A 22,475-nucleotide genomic window follows, 5' to 3' on the forward strand; every position below is an offset into this window, starting at 1 on the left:
TACAAATAAGTTATGTAATGACAAGTTTTTATTGGATGATTTTAAAAGTATAATGAAAAAAATAGTATGGTTTGTAATAACCTCTCAATACCAAGCAATAAAATAACTAATGGTTATAACTATCAATTTAAGATTTTTTGTGAAAAACAATATTATTTTAATTATAATTAATTTTATACGAAATAAGTTAAAACTGTTTAATGTATAGAATTTGTAAAAAGATATTAAAGAAAAACAGTTGAAGTTAGTTAAATTTTTGTACAGTGTAATTTAGATAATGTTTATAACATCAACACCAACATATTTTGTTTTCAGGACAATTTTTATGTTATTCATGAAGTAAATGAATTTCTGAATATTTATGTAAATACATGGGAAACGTAATTTATAACAAAGCGTATGTACGTTTGTTAATGTTTATTTCCTTTTTTGTTTGGTTAAATAATACTACCCCTGTACATACAAATGTATGTGATGTTTGTACATGTGAATTAACAAAATGAATTACATACAATTTTGTCACATTTTAACAATGTTTGCCCACATTTGTGCATTTAATTTTTGTTTTTATATATCCCACTAGTATTTGCTATCATCAACGTCACCGTTTAGATGTTGAATGATGTTATATGTATATGTATAAACCGAGTTAGGTTAACACCAACATAATTATTATGAGACTTAAGTTTGCAAAAATATTACATACAATTTTGTTGACTCCAAACAAACTGAGATATTGTTATGTTATACTTATTGATAATTTTTAATATCATCTGTTTACAAAATATCGCAAAATGTATCGAAAAACTTATTTGTATTTCAATATAAATATTTATAATTTCTAAATAAAAAGCTGGATTTAAAATATAAGTTTATGTTATCAATAAATACATACAAATGTTAATAATTTAACATACTAATGTAGGGATGCCTTATAAACAAATACTAAAGCATTTGTTCTTCAATAATTTTATTCGCATTAAAATAGAATACTTAAGAAACAAGAGTCTAAACAAAATATATTTATTTAAAATAAACAAACAAAATTTGAAAATCGTCAATTTTTAAAAAAAACAATGTTTAAACAATTGCTATAAATTAAAATTGAAATATCTTAATTGCTGCATTTCTTATAATTTGTGTATGTGGCTTGGTCTTATTAAAAACGAAGAAAAAAAATAAAAATTAGAGTAGTTACAAGCAGCAATTCAAAATGAATATTTTGGGTAAGTAAAATTTTCCACAAAGTAAAAAACTTAATTAGATTTACAATTCCCCCTTCATTTTAAAGTGTTTTTTGTATATGTGCTTTCTGTTGGCAGAATACATTCTGCTATAAGTACATCAACAGAGAAAATATTAGATACAACAATATCAACATCACCTGATCCAAAAGATGAAAGTACAAAAAGCAACACATCGCCAACAAATTCATCTACTGATTCAACTCCAGTGTCTTCAACTGAATCAACTCCTGAGTCGTCCACTGACTCAACGACTGATTCAACACCGGAATCGTCCACCGATTACACAACAGAGTCGTCAGCTGACTCAACACCAGAGTCGTCAACTGACTCAACACCAGAGTCTTCAACTGACTCAACTCCAGAATCTTCAACTGATACAACTCCAGAATCGTCCACAGAGTCAACACCAGAATCATCCACTGGCTCAACAACGGATTCATCCACCGACTCAACTCCAGAATCGTCTACTGAGCCAACACCAGAGTCGTCAACTGACTCAACAACAGAGTCGTCAACTGACTCAACTCCAGAGTCTTCAACTGACTCAACTCCAGAATCTTCAACTGATACAACTCCAGAATCGTCAACTGAGTCAACGCCGGAATCATCCACTGACTCAACATCGGAATCATCCACTGATTCAACTCCAGAATCGCCAACTGACTCAACACCAGAGTCTTCAACTGATTCAACACCAGAGTCGTCAACTGACTTAACACCAGAGTCTTCAACTGATACAACTCCAGAATCGTCAACTGACTTAACACCAGAGTCTTCAACTGATACAACTCCAGAATCGTCCACAGAGTCAACACCAGAATCATCCACTGACACAACATCGGAATCATCCACTGATTCAACTCCAGAATCGTCAACTGACTCAACACCAGAGTCTTCAACTGACTCAAAACCAGAGTCGTCAACTGACTCAACACCAGAGTCTTCAACTGATACAAATCCAGAATCGTCCACTGAGTCAACACCAGAATCATCCACTGACTCAACTCCAGAATCGTCAACTGACTCAACACCAGAGTCGTCAACTGACTCAACACCAGAGTCTTCAACTGACTCAACTCCAGAATCTTCAACTGATACAACTTCAGAATCGTCCACAGAGTCAACACCAGAATTATCCACTGACTCAACTCCGGAATCGTCAACTGACTCAACACCGGAGTCGTCAACTGACTCAACACCAGAGTCTTCAACTGACTCAACACCAGAGTCGTCAACTGACTCAACACCAGAGTCTTCAACTGATACAACTTCAGAAACGTCAACTGACTCAACACCAGAGTCTTCAACTGACTCAACACCAGAGTCGTCAACCGACTCAACACCAGAGTCTTCAACTGATACAACTTCAGAATCGTCCACTGACTCAACACCGGAATCATCCACTGACTCAACACCAGAGTCTTCAACTGATACAACACCAGAGTCGCCAACTGACTTAACTTCAGAACCTACAACTGACTCAACACCAGAGTCGTCAACTGACTCAACACCAGAGTCTTCAACTGACTCAACACCAGAGTCGTCAACTGACTCAACTCGAGAATCTTCAACTGATACAACTCCAGAATCGTCCACAGAGTCAACACCAGAATTATCCACTGACTCAACTCCAGAATCGTCAACTGACTCAACACCAGAGTCATCAACTGACTCAACTGAATCAACACCAGAGTCGTCAACTGACTCAACACCAGAGTCTTCAACTGACTCAACACCAGAGTCGTCAACTGATACAACTCCAGAATCGTCAACTGACTCAACACCGGAGTCGTCAACTGACTCAACACCAGAGTCTTCAACTGACTCAACACCAGAGTCGTCAACTGACTCAACACCAGAGTCGTCAACTGATTCAACACCAGAATCTTCAACTGATACAACTCCAGAATCGTCAACTGACTCAACACCAGAGTCTTCAACTGACTCAACACCAGAGTCGTCAACTGACTCAACACCAGAGTCTTCAACTGATACAACTTCAGAATCGTCCACTGAGTCAACTACAGAATCGTCCACTGACTCAACACCGGAGTCGTCAACTGACTCACCACCAGAGTTGTCAACTGAGTCAACACCAGAGTCGTCAACTGACTCAACATCAGAGTCTGCAACTGACACAACTCCAGAATCTTCAACTGATACAACTCCAGAGTCGTCCACTGACTTAACACCAGAGTCGTCAACAGACTCAACACCAGAGTCTTCAACTGACTCAACACCAGTGTCAACCATTGACTCAACACCGGAATCATCCACTGATTCAACTCCAGAATCGTCTACTGAGTCAACCCCGGAATCATCCACTGACTCAACACCAGAGTCGTCAACAGACTCAACACCAGAGTCTTCAACTGACTCAACACCAGAGTCTTCAACTGACTCAACATCGGAATCATCCACTGATTCAACTCCAGAATCGTCAACTGACTCAACACCAGAGTCGTCAACAGACTCAACACCAGAGTCTTCAACTGACTCAACACCAGAGTCTTCAACTGACTCAACATCGGAATCATCCACTGATTCAACTCCAGAATCGTCAACTGACTCAACACCAGAGTCTTCAACTGATTCAACACCAGAGTCTTCAACTGACTCAACTCTAGAATCTTCAACTGATACAACTCCAGATTCGTCCACTGAGTCAACCCCGGAATCATCCACTGACTCAACTCCAGAATCGTCTACTGACTCAACACCAGAGTCTTCAACTGACTTAACACCAGAGTCGTCAACTGATACAACTCCAGAACCGTCCACTGACTCAACACCAGAGTCTTCAACTGACTCAACACCAGAGTCGTCAACTGACTCGACACCAGAATCTTCAACTGATACAACTCCAGAATCGTCCACTGAGTCAACCCCGGAATCATCCACTGACTCAACTCCAGAATCGTCTACTGAGTCAACACCAGAATCATCCACTGACTCAACTCCAGAATCATCAACTGACTCAACACCAGAGTCGTCAACTGACTCAACACAAGAGTCGTTAACTGACTCAACACCAGAGTCTTCAACTGACTCAACTCTAGAATCTTCAACTGATACACCTCCAGAGTCGTCCACTGAGTCAACCCCGGAATCATCCACTGACTCAACTCCAGAATCGTCTACTGAGTCAACCCCGGAATCATCCACTGACTCAACACCAGAGTCGTCAACAGACTCAACACCAGAGTCTTCAACTGACTCAACACCAGAGTCTTCAACTGACTCAACATCGGAATCATCCACTGATTCAACTCCAGAATCGTCAACTGACTCAACACCAGAGTCTTCAACTGACTCAACACCAGAGTCGTCAACTGATACAACTCCAGAATCGTCCACTGACTCAACACCAGCGTCTTCAACTGACTCAACACCAGAGTCGTCAACTGACTCGACACCAGAATCTTCAACTGATACAACTCCAGAATCGTCCACTGAGTCAACCCCGGAATCATCCACTGACTCAACTCCAGAATCGTCTACTGAGTCAACACCAGAATCATCCACTGACTCAACTCCAGAATCGTCAACTGACTCAACACCAGAGTCGTCAACTGACTCAACACCAGTGTCAACCACTGACTCAACACCGGAATCATCCACTGATTCAACTCCAGAATCGTCTACTGAGTCAACCCCGGAATCATCCACTGACTCAACACCAGAGTCGTCAACAGACTCAACTCCAGAGTCTTCAACTGACTCAACACCAGAGTCTTCAACTGACTCAACACCAGAGTCGTCAACTGACTCGACACCAGAATCTTCAACTGATACAACTCCAGAATCGTCCACTGAGTCAACCCCGGAATCATCCACTGACTCAACTCAAGAATCGTCTACTGAGTCAACACCAGAATCATCCACTGACTCAACTCCAGAATCGTCAACTGACTCAACACCAGAGTCGTCAACTGACTCAACACCAGTGTCAACCACTGACTCATCACCGGAATATCCACTGATTCAACTCCAGAATCGTTTACTGAGTCAACCCGAATCATCCACGACTCAACACCAGAGTCGTCAACACAAAAACAAAGACCCCAAAAACAACCAAAATCCCAAAAAAACACCCTCCCACAGACTCAACACCAGAGTCTTCAACTGACTCAACACCAGAGTCTTCAACTGACTCAACATCGGAATCATCCACTGATTCAACTCCAGAATCGTCAACTGACTCAACACCAGAGTCTTCAACTGACTCAACACCAGAGTCGTCAACTGATACAACTCCAGAATCATCCACTGACTCAACACCAGAGTCTTTAACTGACTCAACACCAGAGTCGTCAACTGACTCGACACCAGAATCTTCAACTGATACAACTCCAGAATCGTCCACTGAGTCAACCCCGGAATCATCCACCGACTCAACTCCAGAATCGTCTACTGAGTCAACACCAGAATCATCCACTGACTCAACTCCAGAATCGTCAACTGAGTCAACACCAGAGTCGTCAACTGACTCAACACAAGAGTCGTCAACTGACTCAACACCAGAGTCTTCAACTGATTCAACTCTAGAATCTTCAACTGATACAACTCCAGAGTCGTCCACTGAGTCAACCCCGGAATCATCCAGTGACTCAACTCCAGAATCGTCTACTGACTCAACACCAGAGTCTTCAACTGACTAACACCAGAGTCGTCAACTGATACAACTCCAGAATCGTCCACTGACTCAACACCAGAGTCGTCAACTGACTCGACACCAGAATCTTCAACTGATACAACTCCAGAATCGTCCACTGAGTCAACCCCGGAATCATCCACTGACTCAACTCCAGAATCGTCTACTGAGTCAACCACAGAATCATCCACTGAATCAAACTCCAGAATCGTCAACTGAGTCAACACCAGAATCATCCACTGACTCAACTCCAGAATCGTCAACTGACTCAACACCAGAGTCGTCAACTGATCTCAACACAAGAGTCGTCAACTGACTCTAACACCAGAGTCTTCAACTGACTCAACTCTAGAGTCTTAACTGATACAACTCCAGAGTCTGCAACTGACACACAACTCCAGAATCTTCAACTGATACAACTCCAGAGTCGTCCACTGACTTAACACCAGAGTCGTCAACAGACTCAACCAGAGTCTTCAACTGACTCAACTCTAGAATCTTCAACTGATACAATCTCCAGATTCGGTCCACTGAGTCATACACCGGAATCATCCACTGACTCAACTCCAGAGTCGTCTTACTGACTCATAACACCAGAGTCTTCAACTGACTTAACACCAGAGTCGTCAACTGATACAACTCCAGAATCGTCCACTGACTCAACACCAGAGTCTTCAACTGACTCAACACCAGAGTCGTCAATGACTCGACACCAGAATCTTTCAACTGATACAACACCAGAATCGTCCACTGAGTCAACCCCGGAATCATCCACTGACTCAACTCCAGAATCGTTACTGAGTCAACACCAGAATCATCCACTGATCTAACTCCAGAATCATCAACTGACTCAACACCAGAGTCGTCAACTGACTCAACACAAGAGTCGTTAAGACTCTTGACTCTTAACTCCAGAGTCTTCAACTGACTCAACTCTAGAATCTTCAACTGATACACCTCCAGAGTCGTCCACTGAGTCAACCCCGGAATTCATCCACTGACTCAACTCCAGAATCGTCTACTGAGTCAACCCCGGAATCATCCACTGACTCAACACCAGAGTCGTCAACAGACTCACAACCAGAGTCTTCAACTGACTCACACCAGAGTCTTCAACTGTAACTCAACATCGGAATCATCCACTGATTCAATCTCCAGAATCGTCAACTGACTCAAACACCAGAGTCTTCAAACTGACTCAACACCAGAGTCGTCAACTGATACAACTCCAGAATCGTCCACTGACTCAAAACACCAGAGTCTTCAACTGACTCAACACCAGAGTCGTCAACTGACTCGACACCAGAATCTTCAACTGATACAACTCCAGAATCGTCCACTGAGTCAACCCCGGAATCATCCACTGACTCAACTCCAGAATCGTCTACTGAGTCAACACCAGAATCATCCACTGACTCAACTCCAGAATCGTCAACTGACTCAACACCAGAGTCGTCAACTGACTCAACACCAGTGTCAACCACTGACTCAACACCGGAATCATCCACTGATTCAACTCCAGAATCGTCTACTGAGTCAACCCCGGAATCATCCACTGACTCAACACCAGAGTCGTCAACAGACTCAACTCCAGAGTATTCAACTGACTCAACACCAGAGTCTTCAACTGACTCAACACCAGAGTCGTCAACTGACTCGACACCAGAATCTTCAACTGATACAACTCCAGAATCGTCCACTGAGTCAACCCCGGAATCATCCACTGACTCAACTCCAGAATCGTCTACTGAGTCAACACCAGAATCATCCACTGACTCAACTCCAGAATCGTCAACTGACTCAACACCAGAGTCGTCAACTGACTCAACACCAGTGTCAACCACTGACTCAACACCGGAATCATCCACTGATTCAACTCCAGAATCGTTTACTGAGTCAACCCCGGAATCATCCACTGACTCAACACCAGAGTCGTCAACAGACTCAACACCAGAGTCTTCAACTGACTCAACACCAGAGTCTTCAACTGACTCAACATCGGAATCATCCACTGATTCAACTCCAGAATCGTCAACTGACTCAACACCAGAGTCTTCAACTGACTCAACACCAGAGTCGTCAACTGATACAACTCCAGAATCATCCACTGACTCAACACCAGAGTCTTCAACTGACTCAACACCAGAGTCGTCAACTGACTCGACACCAGAATCTTCAACTGATACAACTCCAGAATCGTCCACTGAGTCAACCCCGGAATCGTCCACCGACTCAACTCCAGAATCGTCTACTGAGTCAACACCAGAATCATCCACTGACTCAACTCCAGAATCGTCAACTGAGTCAACACCAGAGTCGTCAACTGACTCAACACAAGAGTCGTCAACTGACTCAACACCAGAGTCTTCAACTGATTCAACTCTAGAATCTTCAACTGATACAACTCCAGAGTCGTCCACTGAGTCAACCCCGGAATCATCCAGTGACTCAACTCCAGAATCGTCTACTGACTCAACACCAGAGTCTTCAAACTGACTCAACACCAGAGTCGTCAACTGATACAACTCCAGAATCGTCACTGACTCAACACCAGAGTCGTCAACTGACTCGACACCAGAATCTTCAACTGATACAACTCCAGAATCGTCCACTGAGTCAACCCCGGAATCATCCACTGACTCAACTCCAGAATCGTCTACTGAGTCAACACCAGAATCATCCACTGACTCAACTCCAGAATCGTCAACTGAGTCAACACCAGAATCATCCACTGACTCAACTCCAGAATCGTCAACTGACTCAACACCAGAGTCGTCAACTGACTCAACACAAGAGTCGTCAACTGACTCAACACCAGAGTCTTCAACTGACTCAACTCTAGAGTCTTCAACTGATACAACTCCAGAGTCTGCAACTGACACAACTCCAGAATCTTCAACTGATACAACTCCAGAGTCGTCCACTGACTTAACACCAGAGTCGTCAACAGACTCAACACCAGAGTCTTCAACTGACTCAACACCAGTGTCAACCACTGACTCAACACCGGAATCATCCACTGATTCAACTCCAGAATCGTCTACTGAGTCAACCCCGGAATCATCCACTGACTCAACACCAGAGTCGTCAACAGACTCAACACCAGAGTCTTCAACTGACTCAACACCAGAGTCTTCAACTGACTCAACATCGGAATCATCCACTGATTCAACTCCAGAATCGTCAACTGACTCAACACCAGAGTCGTCAACAGACTCAACACCAGAGTCTTCAACTGACTCAACACCAGAGTCTTCAACTGACTCAACACCAGAGTCTTCAACTGACTCAACATCGGAATCATCCACTGATTCAACTCCAGAATCGTCAACTGACTCAACACCAGAGTTTTCAACTGATTCAACACCAGAGTCTTCAACTGACTCAACTCTAGAATCTTCAACTGATACAACTCCAGATTCGTCCACTGAGTCAACCCCGGAATCATCCACTGACTCAACTCCAGAATCGTCTACTGACTCAACACCAGAGTCTTCAACTGACTCAACACCAGAGGCGTCAACTGATACAACTCCAGAATCGTCCACTGACTCAACACCAGAGTCTTCAACTGACTCAACACCAGAGTCGTCAACTGACTCGACACCAGAATCTTCAACTGATACAACTCCAGAATCGTCCACTGAGTCAACCCCGGAATCATCCACTGACTCAACTCCAGAATCGTCTACTGAGTCAACACCAGAATCATCCACTGACTCAACTCCAGAATCATCAACTGACTCAACACCAGAGTCGTCAACTGACTCAACACAAGAGTCGTCAACTGACTCAACACCAGAGTCTTCAACTGACTCAACTCTAGAATCTTCCACTGAGTCAACCCCGGAATCATCCACTGACTCAACTCCAGAATCGTCTACTGAGTCAACACCAGAATCATCCACTGACTCAACTCCAGAATCGTCAACTGACTCAACACCAGAGTCGTCAACTGACTCAACACAAGAGTCGTCAACTGACTCAACACCAGAGTCTTCAACTGACTCAACTCTAGAGTCTTCAACTGATACAACTCCAGAGTCGTCCACTGAGTCAACCCCGGAATCATCCACTGACTCAACTCCAGAATCGTCTACTGAGTCAACCCCGGAATCATCCACTGACTCAACACCAGAGTCGTCAACAGACTCAACACCAGAGTCTTCAACTGACTCAACACCAGAGTCTTCAACTGACTCAACATCGGAATCATCCACTGATTCAACTCCAGAATCGTCAACTGACTCAACACCAGAGTCTTCAACTGACTCAACACCAGAGTCGTCAACTGATACAACTCCAGAATCGTCCACTGACTCAACACCAGAGTCTTCAACTGACTCAACACCAGAGTCGTCAACTGACTCAACACCAGAGTCGTCAACTGACTCGACACCAGAATCTTCAACTGATACAACTCCAGAATCGTCCACTGTGGCAACCCCGGAATCATCCACTGACTCAACTCCAGAATCGTCTACTGAGTCAACACCAGAATCATCCACTGACTCAACTCCAGAATCGTCTACTGACTCAACACCAGAGTCGTCAACTGACTCAACACAAGAGTCGTCAACTGACTCGACACCAGAATCATCCACTGACTCAACTCCAGAATCGTCTACTGAGTCAACACCAGAATCATCCACTGACTCAACTCCAGAATCGTCAACTGACTCAACACCAGAGTCGTCAACTGACTCAACACAAGAGTCGTCAACTGACTCAACACCAGAGTCTTCAACTGACTTAACTCTAGAATCTTCAACTGATACAACTCCAGAGTCGTCCACTGAGTCAACCCCGGAATCATCCACTGACTCAACTCCAGAATCGTCTACTGAGTCAACCCCGGAATCATCCACTGACTCAACACCAGAGTCGTCAACAGACTCAACATCAGAGTCTTCAACTGACTCAACACCAGTGTCATCCACTGACTCAACACCGGAATCATCCACTGACTCAACTCCAGAATCGTCTACTGAGTCAACACCAGAGTCGTCAACTGACTCAACACCGGAATCATCCACTGACTCAACTCAAGAATCGTCAACTGAATCAACTTCAGAATCTTCAACTGATGCAACTCCAGAATCGTCCACTGAGTCAACACCGGAATCATCCACTGACTCAACTACAGAATCGTCCACAGAGACAACACTAGAATCATCCACTGACTCAACACCGGAATCATCTACTGATTCAACTTCCGAATCGTCTATTGAATCAACACCAGAGTCTTCAACTGACACAACACCGGAATCATCCACTGACTCAACTCCAGAATCGTCAACTGACTCAACACCAGAGTCTTCAACTGATTCAACTCCAGATTCGTCCACTGAGTCAACTTCAGAATCATCTACTGATTCAACTCCTGAATCGTCCACTGATGCAACAACAGACTCTTCAACTAACTCGACTCCTGAATCTTCCACTGATTCAACTCCGGAATCTTCAACTGATTCAACTACGGAATCTTCAACGCCAGCAACTACTCCTCCAACTACGAAGCCTACTACCACGCCTACTACAAAACCAACTACTACGCCTACTACCACGCCTACTACTACGCCTACTACCACGCCTACTACAACACCAACTACTACTCCCACTACTACAACGCCAACTACAACACCTTTTACTACTCCTACAACACCTGGAATTGTATGTACCGTACCTCCACCGCAGTGTTATCGAAATGGAAATGGCTTCTGTCGTACTTTCAGCACAAGCTGTGAGGCGTACAATACAAATAACTGTGTCATACAAAATAGTAAAATGGGTAAGTGAAATACAGATTAATATGTGTTAACATCATATTTTACATATATTAAATTTTTCGGTAAATCGAAAGAATGGAAGACGAGCCGTGCTTTTGATTGCATCGAACGTGAACCTGGTCAAATAAAAGTTTGCGCTGGCGATTGTGGATTTTATATGAATGCTGATTGTCCCAGTATAGATCCAACTCCTGTCTGTGGATCCAGTATTGATATGCAGAAATGTAGAAAGTTTGCTAGTTTGTGTGCATTAAAGAAAGTATCATGCAATAATGGAATGCTGGGTAAATTATGAAACTATTTATGAAGATGAATTTCGTTATTATTTTATTTTTATTTTTAGATTGGACCATAGCAAAGGATCCCAGTATGTGCAATAATCTGGGAATAAATGCTCCTGCTGTTCCTTGTACTGTGAAATGATTAATAATTTCCAATTTGTAAACGTTTAAGCTGTAATATAGTTTGTAAAATACTTTGTTAAATGTACATCAGTTGAAGATAATATAATTCAATTGAATTGAAAAAAAAGAAATTTTTAAAAAACAAATAACGAAGTTTTTTAAAATATCGAAATACTTTTCTAATGTTCAATATTTTTGGAGCAATTATTAGTGTTGGGTTTTTTGGAAGCTAACTGAAGACCATGACAATATTATAAATCTTTTTCAAACACTTTTTAATGTAAAACAACAAATTAACTAGAATTGAGAAAATAAGTTTGATTGTTACCATACAAAAAAGACATCAACAAAAACTGTCAAAATTTCAATAATTGTGTTTAAAATTAATAAAAAAAAAAATAACGGTGTCAAATTTTATGAATAATTTTGACCCTCACTGTAACTCACACACATATCCAAAACCTATTGTAAACAAGATATATTAACATATGTTTCTAAGTTTACATACAGTTGTAGATCTCTATGAATAAATAATAAAACATTTGCTTTTAAATAATTTTATTTGCAATAAAATATGATGCTTAAAATACATAGGTCTAAACAAACTTCATTCATTCCATGCAAACAATTAAAAAACTTTCAAATTAGTAAGAATTAAAACATTTGGTATAAATTAATTTTAAAATATCTAAATTGCTGCATTTCTCATAATTTGTGTCTAAGTCTAGGAATTACAAAAACTGAAGTGAATATAAAAAAATAAAATAAAAATAAAATTTCCAAATCAAGATGAATGTTTTGGGTAAGCGGAATTATAATAAAGTATTATAAATACATATATTTAGATTAATATTTCGTAAAATTTTTAAAGTGTTTTTGCTATACGTACTATATGCTGGCAAGATACAATTCGCTATAAGTACATTAACAGAGGCTACGTTAGACACAACAATAATAACAACACAAGACCCAAAACTTGAAAGTACAACAAAGGAAACCACAGAAAAGTTTACCGATACATCTACTGAATCTACAGAATCAACACCAGAACTATTCACGAATTCTACTCCAGAATCTTCTACCGATTCAATAGCAGAATCTTCCACTGATTCAACGCCAGAATCATCCACAGATTTCACTCTGGAATCGTCCACTGATTCAACGCCAGAATCATTGACTGATTCAACACCAGAGTCATCCACCGATTCAACTTCAGAATCATCCGCTGAATCGACTCCAGTGTCGTCTACGGATTCAACACCAGAAATTTCCGCAGATTCAACACCAGAATCTTCCACAGATTCTACACCAGAATCATCGACTGACTCAACACCGGAATCATCCACTCAAACAACTCCAGAGTCGTCTACTGATTCAACGCCAGAATCATCCACTGATTCAACTACAGATTCAACACCAGGATCATCGACTGATTCAACACCGGAGTCATCCACTGAATCAACTTCATAGTCGTCTACTGATTCAACGCCAGAACCATCCACAGATTCAACACCAGAATCGTCCACCGATTCAACACTAGAGTCGTCTACTGATTCAACACCAGAATCATCCACTGAATCAACTACAGAGACTTCTACAGATTCAACACCAGAATCGACCTCCGATTCAACACCAGATACTTTTACTGATTCAACACCAGAATCATCCACTGATTCAACACGAGAATCATCCACTGATTCAACACCAGAATCATCCACTGATTCAACACCAGAATCATCCACTGATTCAACACCAGAATCATCCACTGATTCAACTCCAGAGACTACTACAGATTCAACACCAGAGTCTTCTACTGATTCAACTCTAGAATCATCCACAGACTCGACACCAGGATCATCGACGACTCTACACCAGAACTTTCCAGTGATTCAAAATCAGAATCATCCACTGAATCAACTCCAGAGTCGTCTACTGATTCAACGCCAGAATCATTTACTGATTCAACTCTAGAGCCTTCTACAGATTCAACACCAGCATCGTCCTCCGATTCAACACCAGATATTTCTACTGATTCAACACCAGAGTCATCCACTGATTCAACTCCAGAGACTTCTACAGATTCAACACCAGAGTCTTCTACTGATTCAACTCCTGAATCATCCACAGACTCGACACCAGAATCATCGACTGACTCAACACCAGAATCTTCCACTGATTCTACATCAGATTCGTCCACAGAATCAACTCCTGAGTCGTCTACGGATTCAACTCCAGAGACTTCCACAGATTCAGCACCGGAATCATCCACTGAATCAACTCCAGAGTCATCTACTGATTCAACGCCAGAATCATCCACTGTTTTAACTCCAGAGACTTCAACAGATTCAACACCAGAATCGTCCTCCAATTTAACACCAGATAGTTCTACAGATTCAACACTACAGCCTTCTACTGATTCAACTCCAGAATCATCCACAGACTCGACACCAGAATCATCGACTGACTCAACACCAGAATTTTCCACTGATTCAACATCAGATTCGTCCACTGAATCAACTCCTGAGTCGTCTACGGATTCAACTCCAGAGACTTCCACTGAATCAACTCCAGAGACTTCTACAGATTCAACACCAGAATCGTCCTCCGATCAACAACAGAGTCATCCACTGATTCAACTCCAGATACTTCCACAGATTCAACACCAGAATCGTCCTCCGATTCAACACCAAAGTCTTCTACTGATTCCACTCCGGAGTCATCCACTGAATTAACATCAGAGTCTTCCATCCTTACTACACCGCCAATTACCACTTCTACGACACCTGTAGTTGTATGTACCGTACCTACACCTCAGTGTTATCGAAATGGTAATGGCTTTTGTCGTACTTTTAGCACAAGCTGTGAAGTGTACAATACAAAAAATTGTGTCATACAAAGTAGTAAAATGGGTAAGTGAAAATGTGAAATATCTTATGTAACACACAAATGCTTCTTATAAGTATGTATATAACTTTTATACAATTCAAAAGAATGGAAGAAGAGCACTGTCACGGATGATTGTATCCAACGTGATCCAGGTCAAGTTAAAGTTTGCTATAGTGAATGTAAAAAGTATATGAATGCTGATTGTCCGAGTATTGACCCTACTCCAGTCTGTGGCACCAGCAAAGAAATGCAAAAATGTAGAAAGTTTGCTAGTTTATGTGTGTTAAAGAAAGTATCATGCAATAATGGAATGCTAGGTAAATACTTTAAAAAGCTCTTAATATGGAACATGTTACATTTTATATATTTATTTTTAGATTGGACTTTATCGAGTGATCCGAATAAGTGCAATGGCCTAGGCATTAATGCTACTGCCGTTCCTTGCACTGTTAAATGATTAATAATTTGTATAAATATTAATGTTTAAGTTGTAGTACATATATTGCGAAACAAATATACGTTTTTTTCTATAAATAGGTTTTTTATAGAAAATGTATACAAAAAAGTATTGATCGTTTACTAAATACCATTAATAAAGAATTTTAGTTATTTCTGAAGGAAGCTATAATAAACGTTGAAGTTTGTTTTAGATTCCCTAAATGTACTCAGGACTACGCAAAGTGAAATTTTTTAAGTCTTTTTTAAGTCTTTAAGATTTCTACAGAGAAAAAAATTTTTCTTTGAAATCTGTAAGAAGCGGTTGTACTAAATCAACAGCAATTACGCGAATTTACAGTTCATTTCCTTTTCCTGTTATTATTTATTATTTCTTTACTCTTATTCCTTTCTTAATAGTGGCTGTTTCTCTATTGTTCCCTTATGTGGCTGTGAAAGTATTAATGAAGGTGGAACAAATTTTATGTAGTAAAAGTAGACTAAGTGATGATATTGGAGAAAAAGCTATAAAAAGATAAAGATGGGCAAAATGTTGTGCTTTTATTAAGTCATTATTTGAAGATTTTTATATTTAATAAGCGATGCGTAGATACATATATTTATATTGCGAATTTTATGGAATGGAAATAAAATCATAAATAAAGATATTTTGCGTACAAAAGTAAGAAATTAATGACCAGATCATAAACTGAATATTATACAATTAGAGGTTTTTTATATACATAGTTCATAATGGTAACAAAAATAGAACCTCTATTCAATAAAAAGGAATAATGTATAAAGGTAATATTACATTTGATAAATTTCCTAAATAAAATTCCATATTAATGACTAGAATTCAGATAAAAAAGTATTAAAGTTAGCATTAGAAATTGCTTATGATAAAATTTTTATTTTTTTATATAAATAATTATTTACAGATTTGAATAAAGTTAAAAACGTTGCTTTATTTATTGCATATTAATTTCAACTTTATTTCCGATAATAAATTTTATTAAGACATTTTAAAACATTTAACTTCTTCGGGGACCAGGGCGACATTTGCGAAGTTTTTGTCCTGCTCTCATGCCAGCACAACGACGCAAATCAACCCACTCTAAAAGATTACGTTGATCACGACGACAATTGGCTCGAGCCAATTGACAGGGTGTCAATAGCTGACATCTATTTTGCTTATCGCTATAACAGTTTAGTTTTGTACTACCAGAAGGACAATTTAAACGATTGCAACGTGGCTTAAGGGAACGTGGTCTACGTTTACGAATAGCACAGCGCCCCGAACCTAAACGTCCCTTAATGTTGCGACATAAAGCTAAGCTGGTGGTGGTTAGACCTGTAAAGCAATTACACAATATAGACAATAATTTAATTTAATATTTTTTTAACTTACGAGGTTGTTTAGTTAAACGACGTCTACAATTTTCTGCATCTATAGAACATTGTGTTATTTTACGGCATAGAGAACCTTGTCTGACACATCTTATAGGGCTGCGTATATTTTTACGACAAGAGGACCGACAACGATTTGCCTCGACATAAGCAAATGCAGCAATAAGTAGTGCTACAGGATTTTGAGTGTTTTTTTTAAGGATTTACTAAAAATGTTTAAGTATTACTTAAAAACTTACCAAATATAATTATAGCTTTATTCATTTTAATTGAACTTCTGATATTTTCTATAATCAACAAGTATATTTATAGTAAAACTTGTTTAATTATTAAAGTTGAAGATTAATATTTTTCCCTATCCTGATACTATAGAAAACATTTGTTGCATCAGCTAAATAAATATGTAAAATTATACTGATGTATATATAATAAAAAGGTTTTAAAATAGCAAAACTCATGCGGAAATATTTTTTAGACCAGTCAGACCTAATAACCGACTTTACGCTTTTGTAAATTTATTTAAGATCAGACTGAATTGTTGTAACTATGTCAATTATTGATTGTTACATTGAGCTCAATAATATTTTACTGTCTGGTTTAAACAAAATTTTAATTTAAGAAAACACGTGTCATTTAGACAAAAAAAAAACGAAGATAGACACGTTTTCGTTGAAAATGATTATCGCAAAGTAATTCTACTGATATTGAAATACTATGCATTAAGAAAACTGCTTCTGGTATAGTAAAATTCCTTGAAAAAAAATATAAAAAAAAAATTTTCTATGAATAGAAAATATTAGAAATATAATACAAATTTATCGAAATCTTTTTATAACTAAACTAAAAAAATTTAAATTTTGCTAAAGAATGTTTACGAGTATTTATCGAAAATACGAAAAATTTATCAAAAAAATTTCTATAACTTATTGAATAGAAAGTTTATTAGAAATCGTCTAAAAATAAAATTGAATTGAACATTTTCTATTAATAGAAAATTTATCGAATATACTCTTTCTATAAAAATATGAAAAGTATCCAAATTTATCGAAAAATTCACTTTACTTAAAACTTTTATAGAAAATTATTTGTAAATAGAAAATTGATTGAAAATTTTATTTAAATCTGAACACAATTATCACTAGATCATTATTATCTTGTTAGAAAGAGAGCTCTGACCGACTATTCGATAGTGTTGGTTCTATCAGAGAAGTTATTGCGATCAATTCCCAGCATAGATTCTGATTTGGAGTCATTTTAGAAGTTAGAAGTTTCCTAAAATATAATTTGTAATTGTGTTTTAGTATAAATAACTTAATAACTATTCTGATGAAATAGTTGGATATTATTACCGAAGAACATATTATGATAAAAGATAAATCAGTTCATTGACAAAAGAATTTAAATTTTATTGTAATTAATAAAAAATATTTACAAAAAAATGATATGAGCAGCTGAAAGAAAACATATGTCAGATTTGATATGACTTGCAGAAAGATTTTCATATAAAAACAGCTTTACAAGCTCAATAAAATTATCAGTTTCGTTCTTGCAACAGAAAGAATAAGCTACTAAAATGAATAAAGCTATTATTATACTTGGTAAGTTAATACACACATACATATTAATCAACATTATGTGATCCAAATTAAATATCCTTATATTATATTTAATCTTATATTTAAAACAGCTTTGCTTGTAATAGCTCTGGCTTACACAGAAGCTAGCAGGAAACGTCCCAATCCTCAACGTCCCGATTGTTTAAAACTAAAATGTGATAATCCTAGCAAGAAGTTACTTTGTGTACGCAGCAAAAAGAATAATTGCCGTTTGTTGACTATTTGTCAAGTGAGTCGTGTTAATTGCCAACGTGGTCCTTTGAATGTCTTAAATAGAACTAATCCCCGTCAATGTGCTGGCATTAGACCTGGACAAAAGCGTAGATGTGGTCCTCCACCTAGAAGTGGTTAATTCTGGCGATGATTTTTATAATGATATCTTATGTAGGCATAAAATTCCTTGAATAAATAATAAAAATAGTGCATTTTATACAGACTTGTTGTTATTTTAGAATTGTTTTGTTGTAGCCACCAGTCGCTTAGTGTGTTCTAGTTATGCAGGTGATGGGTTCGATTCCAACCTGAGGCACAACAGGCCTAAAGGAGGCTTAGAGTGTTTCTTCAGAATTTATATATATATATATATATATATATATATATATATATATATATATATATATATATATATATATATATATATATATATATATATATATATATATTATATATACTATATATATATATATATATATATATATATTATATATATATATATATATCTATATATATATTTCTTTCGTAAATATATATGAAATTGTACGAAATATTTTATAGGATGTATTATATTCTTTGAAAAATTAATATACAAAAATTTAAAAAAATTTAATTTTGAATAAATATGGTAAAATGTACGTAATATTAATATATGCAAACATTTTTGTTCATTTTAAAACAATTTTTCTAATTTTAGTTAAAAATTATTCTTCACACGAATTTTTCATTTTTTATGAAAATAGGTCGTGATTATAAAAATGTTGTAGTTTTTTATTAACTGTAATATAATTAATATCATTATGTTTATTTTCGCTAAAATTTAAGAAAAAATATTACGAAAGGTTTTCGTACTTTCGTAAAAATAGAAATTAAATAATATTTCGTATTATACACGAAATTTTTGTAATATAACCAAAAAATTTGTTTTCGTAAAGTTGAGCATGGAACTATAAATAACTATTGGTGATTATATGTGCATAATGAGCAGGGCAAGGATTTTTATGCATTAATATGTACTATAATATGGGGAAATATGCACTAAAAATTTGAGAAATATGAACAAAAAAAAAATATGCTACAACAAACCGAATCATATTGTAGCAAAAAGAAAAACAGTTAAAAGTTATTTTGAGTCTCTGAATATAAAGATATATTAGCATAGAAATCCTTTAACTGATCATGAGTAATTTTCGGATGGAAGCCATAATAGACTTGCGTAATTTGTAGATCGGATGGATAAATGGAATAATGAAAATCCATATAATAAATTTTTAAATATATTATATTTTATTACCGACTTATTTAAAAACAATACAGTTTTAAATATTATTGCCATTTTTTAATTAGTTATTATATGATCAATTTCATTATTTATTTCTATTGTTACTTGAATGACATATTTAGATTTATTTTTTATAAAAAATAAGCTTGAAGAATAGATTGTAGGTACATTCAGATATTTTAAAACCTTTCTATATATCACTTAAATATTGGTCGAAATTCCGTCGAAATTTAAAAATTCATAATATGTCGATTTTACTGCAATTCATAACATTTCATTTATTCAAATTATTTAATAAGGTAAACAAATAAATCATAATCATAAAACAAACGATTTCTAGATTAACCTCTTTTTTTGGGTACAGGACGACATTTACGTTTTTGTCCTGGTTTAATACCAGCACATTGGCGACGATTAGTTCTATTTAAAACATTCAGAGGTCCACGTTGACAATTAACACGGCTCACTTGACAGATGGTCAGCAGACGACAATTATTCTTTTTGCTGCGAACACAAAGTAACTTTCTACTGGGATTATCACATTTCAATTTTAAGCAATCGGGACGTTGAGGATTGGGCCTTTTCCTGCTGGCATCAGCATAAGCCAAAACAATCACTAGCAAGGCTATTGGAAAAAAATTTAAGATATTAAATTATATTTTAAGGTTTGTGTGGCTTACCCAATATGATAATAGCTTTATTCATTTTAGGTAGTTTTTGTTTTGATTGATGAAACAAAACTGATGTTTTATTTAAGGTTTCATCATGGGTTTATATACAAATTTTATAATTAGTTGTAGTTTTTTTTAACAATTGATTAAATTTTCGTATGTTATTTAAAAGGAGATTTAGGCCAACCTATTGAAATACTTTATCAATATTACATCAGAATTTATTACGTAATTTTTGTATTAAATTTGGAGGAAATTATGTAAATTTTTATTGTTAAATTTCCTTGTCTGTGAGGCGTATTTGTGTAAAATATAAGTCACATATTTTAGAAGGGTCTGTAGTTAGTACTTTAAAGTATTACAAACACATTGATTGAAAATGTTGAATGGCAAAGATCCTACCAAGTTATTGTATATACTAATATTATTTATTATTCTTTTTTTTAAATCACCGGAATTAAAATATTAAAACAAAAATATGTATAACAAATATAATTTCTTTAGATTTAAAATGTCTTTGTTTTATATATAATACAAAACCATTGAATTTCTTAAATAAATATTCAGAATTATAACTTAAATTTTGTATTGTATTAAATAATAATATTGTATTAAATAAAATAAAAAGGGGGTGTAATTTTATTGAGAATCTAGAAAATATATCGTATTAAAGTTTTGTTAAAATATTTTGTATATAAACTCGCAAAAAGTCGAAATGCAATTACAGTTGCTTTTAACATGAATAAAGGAGTTTTAATTCTCGGTAAGGAATTTAATGAAAAAACAACAAAAAAATCATATTTAAATTAATGTCTTTATTGAAAAACTAGCTTGTCTTGTGGTATTGATAGCCTACACGGAAGGCAATAAACCTGCTCGTTGTAGGCCTGTATGCCGTAAAAATGTACCCAGTGTAATTAGATGTGTAAGGGTTGGTAAAGTTTGTCGTAAAATTCGCCAATGTACTCTGCGAGAAGAGAATTGCAGACGCAGTTTATTGAATCGTCCCCGTAAGTTTAAGTTTTACTCCAACCAAAGTTGATAAACTAAAAGGAATGTATATATATATTGTTTTAAGGTTTAACTAGCACCCGGCGATCTTTATGTCGCAATATTAAGAGTCCTTTGGGCTCTGGTCCTTGCGCCCTTAGACGTAGACCACGAGCCACTCGTCCTGATTGTAATAGAATCCGTTGCACTGTACCCAGCAAGAGGTTAGGCTGTTATCGCAGTAGAAGAAATAATTGCAGCCTATTGACTTCTTGCCAATTGGCTCGAGTCAATTGTCGTCGTGGTCGGGGTAATGCTTTGAGAAGAACTGATCCACGTGCCTGTGCTGGCTTGAAGCGTGGCGGTAGATACCAAAAATGTCGGCCTATTCCCAAAAGGGGTTAGTTTGCAAATGATTTTTATTATGATGAACTATTATTATCCGTTTTAGACTTTTTTTGATGTCATTGAAAATAAAGTTGTAAAGATTTAAAATAATTATAGAAAACTTTTGATAAATTTTATTATTATAGAGAATTTTTGATAAATTGTTATTTTATAGAGAATTTCGATGAATTCTCTTTTCATAGAGAATTTTTAATAAATTCTCTTTTTATAGAGAATTTTCGATAAATTCTCTTTTTATAGAGAATTTTCGATAAATTCTCTTTTTATAGAGAATTTTCGATAAATTCTCTTTTTATAGAGAATTTTCGATAAATTCTCATTTTATAGAGAATTTTCGATAAATTCTCTTTTTATAGAGAATTTTTCGATAAATTCTCTTTTTATAGAGAATTTTCGATAAATTCTCTTTTTATAGAGAATTTTTCGATAAATTCTCTTTTTATAGAGAATTTTTCGATAAATTCTCTTTT

The 22,475-nt window shown here is 36.9% G+C and overlaps 5 protein-coding genes across 7 annotated transcripts in view; 3 read left to right on the forward strand and 2 right to left on the reverse strand.

The window, feature by feature from the left end:
• The window catches only part of LOC111686939, a 360,960-nt gene that overhangs the window by 325,378 nt on the left and 13,107 nt on the right, over positions 1-22,475 (forward strand). The gene's annotated exons all lie outside the window — the stretch shown is intronic.
• Positions 16,382-17,222, reverse strand: LOC124418662. Its single transcript, XM_046945552.1, has 3 exons — positions 17,065-17,222; positions 16,827-16,997; positions 16,382-16,769 (listed from the first exon to the last, which is right to left on the reverse strand). Exons 1-3 carry the CDS (start codon positions 17,087-17,089, stop codon positions 16,450-16,452), a joined length of 516 nt encoding a protein of 171 aa, XP_046801508.1. The 5' UTR covers positions 17,090-17,222; the 3' UTR covers positions 16,382-16,449.
• Positions 18,296-18,871, forward strand: LOC124418664. The gene is made up of 2 exons (XM_046945554.1): positions 18,296-18,423; positions 18,513-18,871. The coding sequence occupies exons 1-2, from the start codon at positions 18,399-18,401 to the stop codon at positions 18,791-18,793; spliced, it is 306 nt and encodes a 101-aa protein (XP_046801510.1). The 5' UTR covers positions 18,296-18,398; the 3' UTR covers positions 18,794-18,871.
• LOC124418663 lies at positions 20,185-20,760 on the reverse strand. Its single transcript, XM_046945553.1, has 2 exons — positions 20,617-20,760; positions 20,185-20,561 (listed from the first exon to the last, which is right to left on the reverse strand). Exons 1-2 carry the CDS (start codon positions 20,639-20,641, stop codon positions 20,278-20,280), a joined length of 309 nt encoding a protein of 102 aa, XP_046801509.1. The 5' UTR covers positions 20,642-20,760; the 3' UTR covers positions 20,185-20,277.
• Positions 21,233-22,095, forward strand: LOC124418661. The gene is made up of 3 exons (XM_046945551.1): positions 21,233-21,370; positions 21,438-21,617; positions 21,686-22,095. The coding sequence occupies exons 1-3, from the start codon at positions 21,346-21,348 to the stop codon at positions 22,000-22,002; spliced, it is 522 nt and encodes a 173-aa protein (XP_046801507.1). The 5' UTR covers positions 21,233-21,345; the 3' UTR covers positions 22,003-22,095.

The sequence above is a fragment of the Lucilia cuprina genome, chromosome 3 (assembly GCF_022045245.1).
Source record: "Lucilia cuprina isolate Lc7/37 chromosome 3, ASM2204524v1, whole genome shotgun sequence".
In the NCBI taxonomy this organism is placed as follows: domain Eukaryota; kingdom Metazoa; phylum Arthropoda; class Insecta; order Diptera; family Calliphoridae; genus Lucilia; species Lucilia cuprina.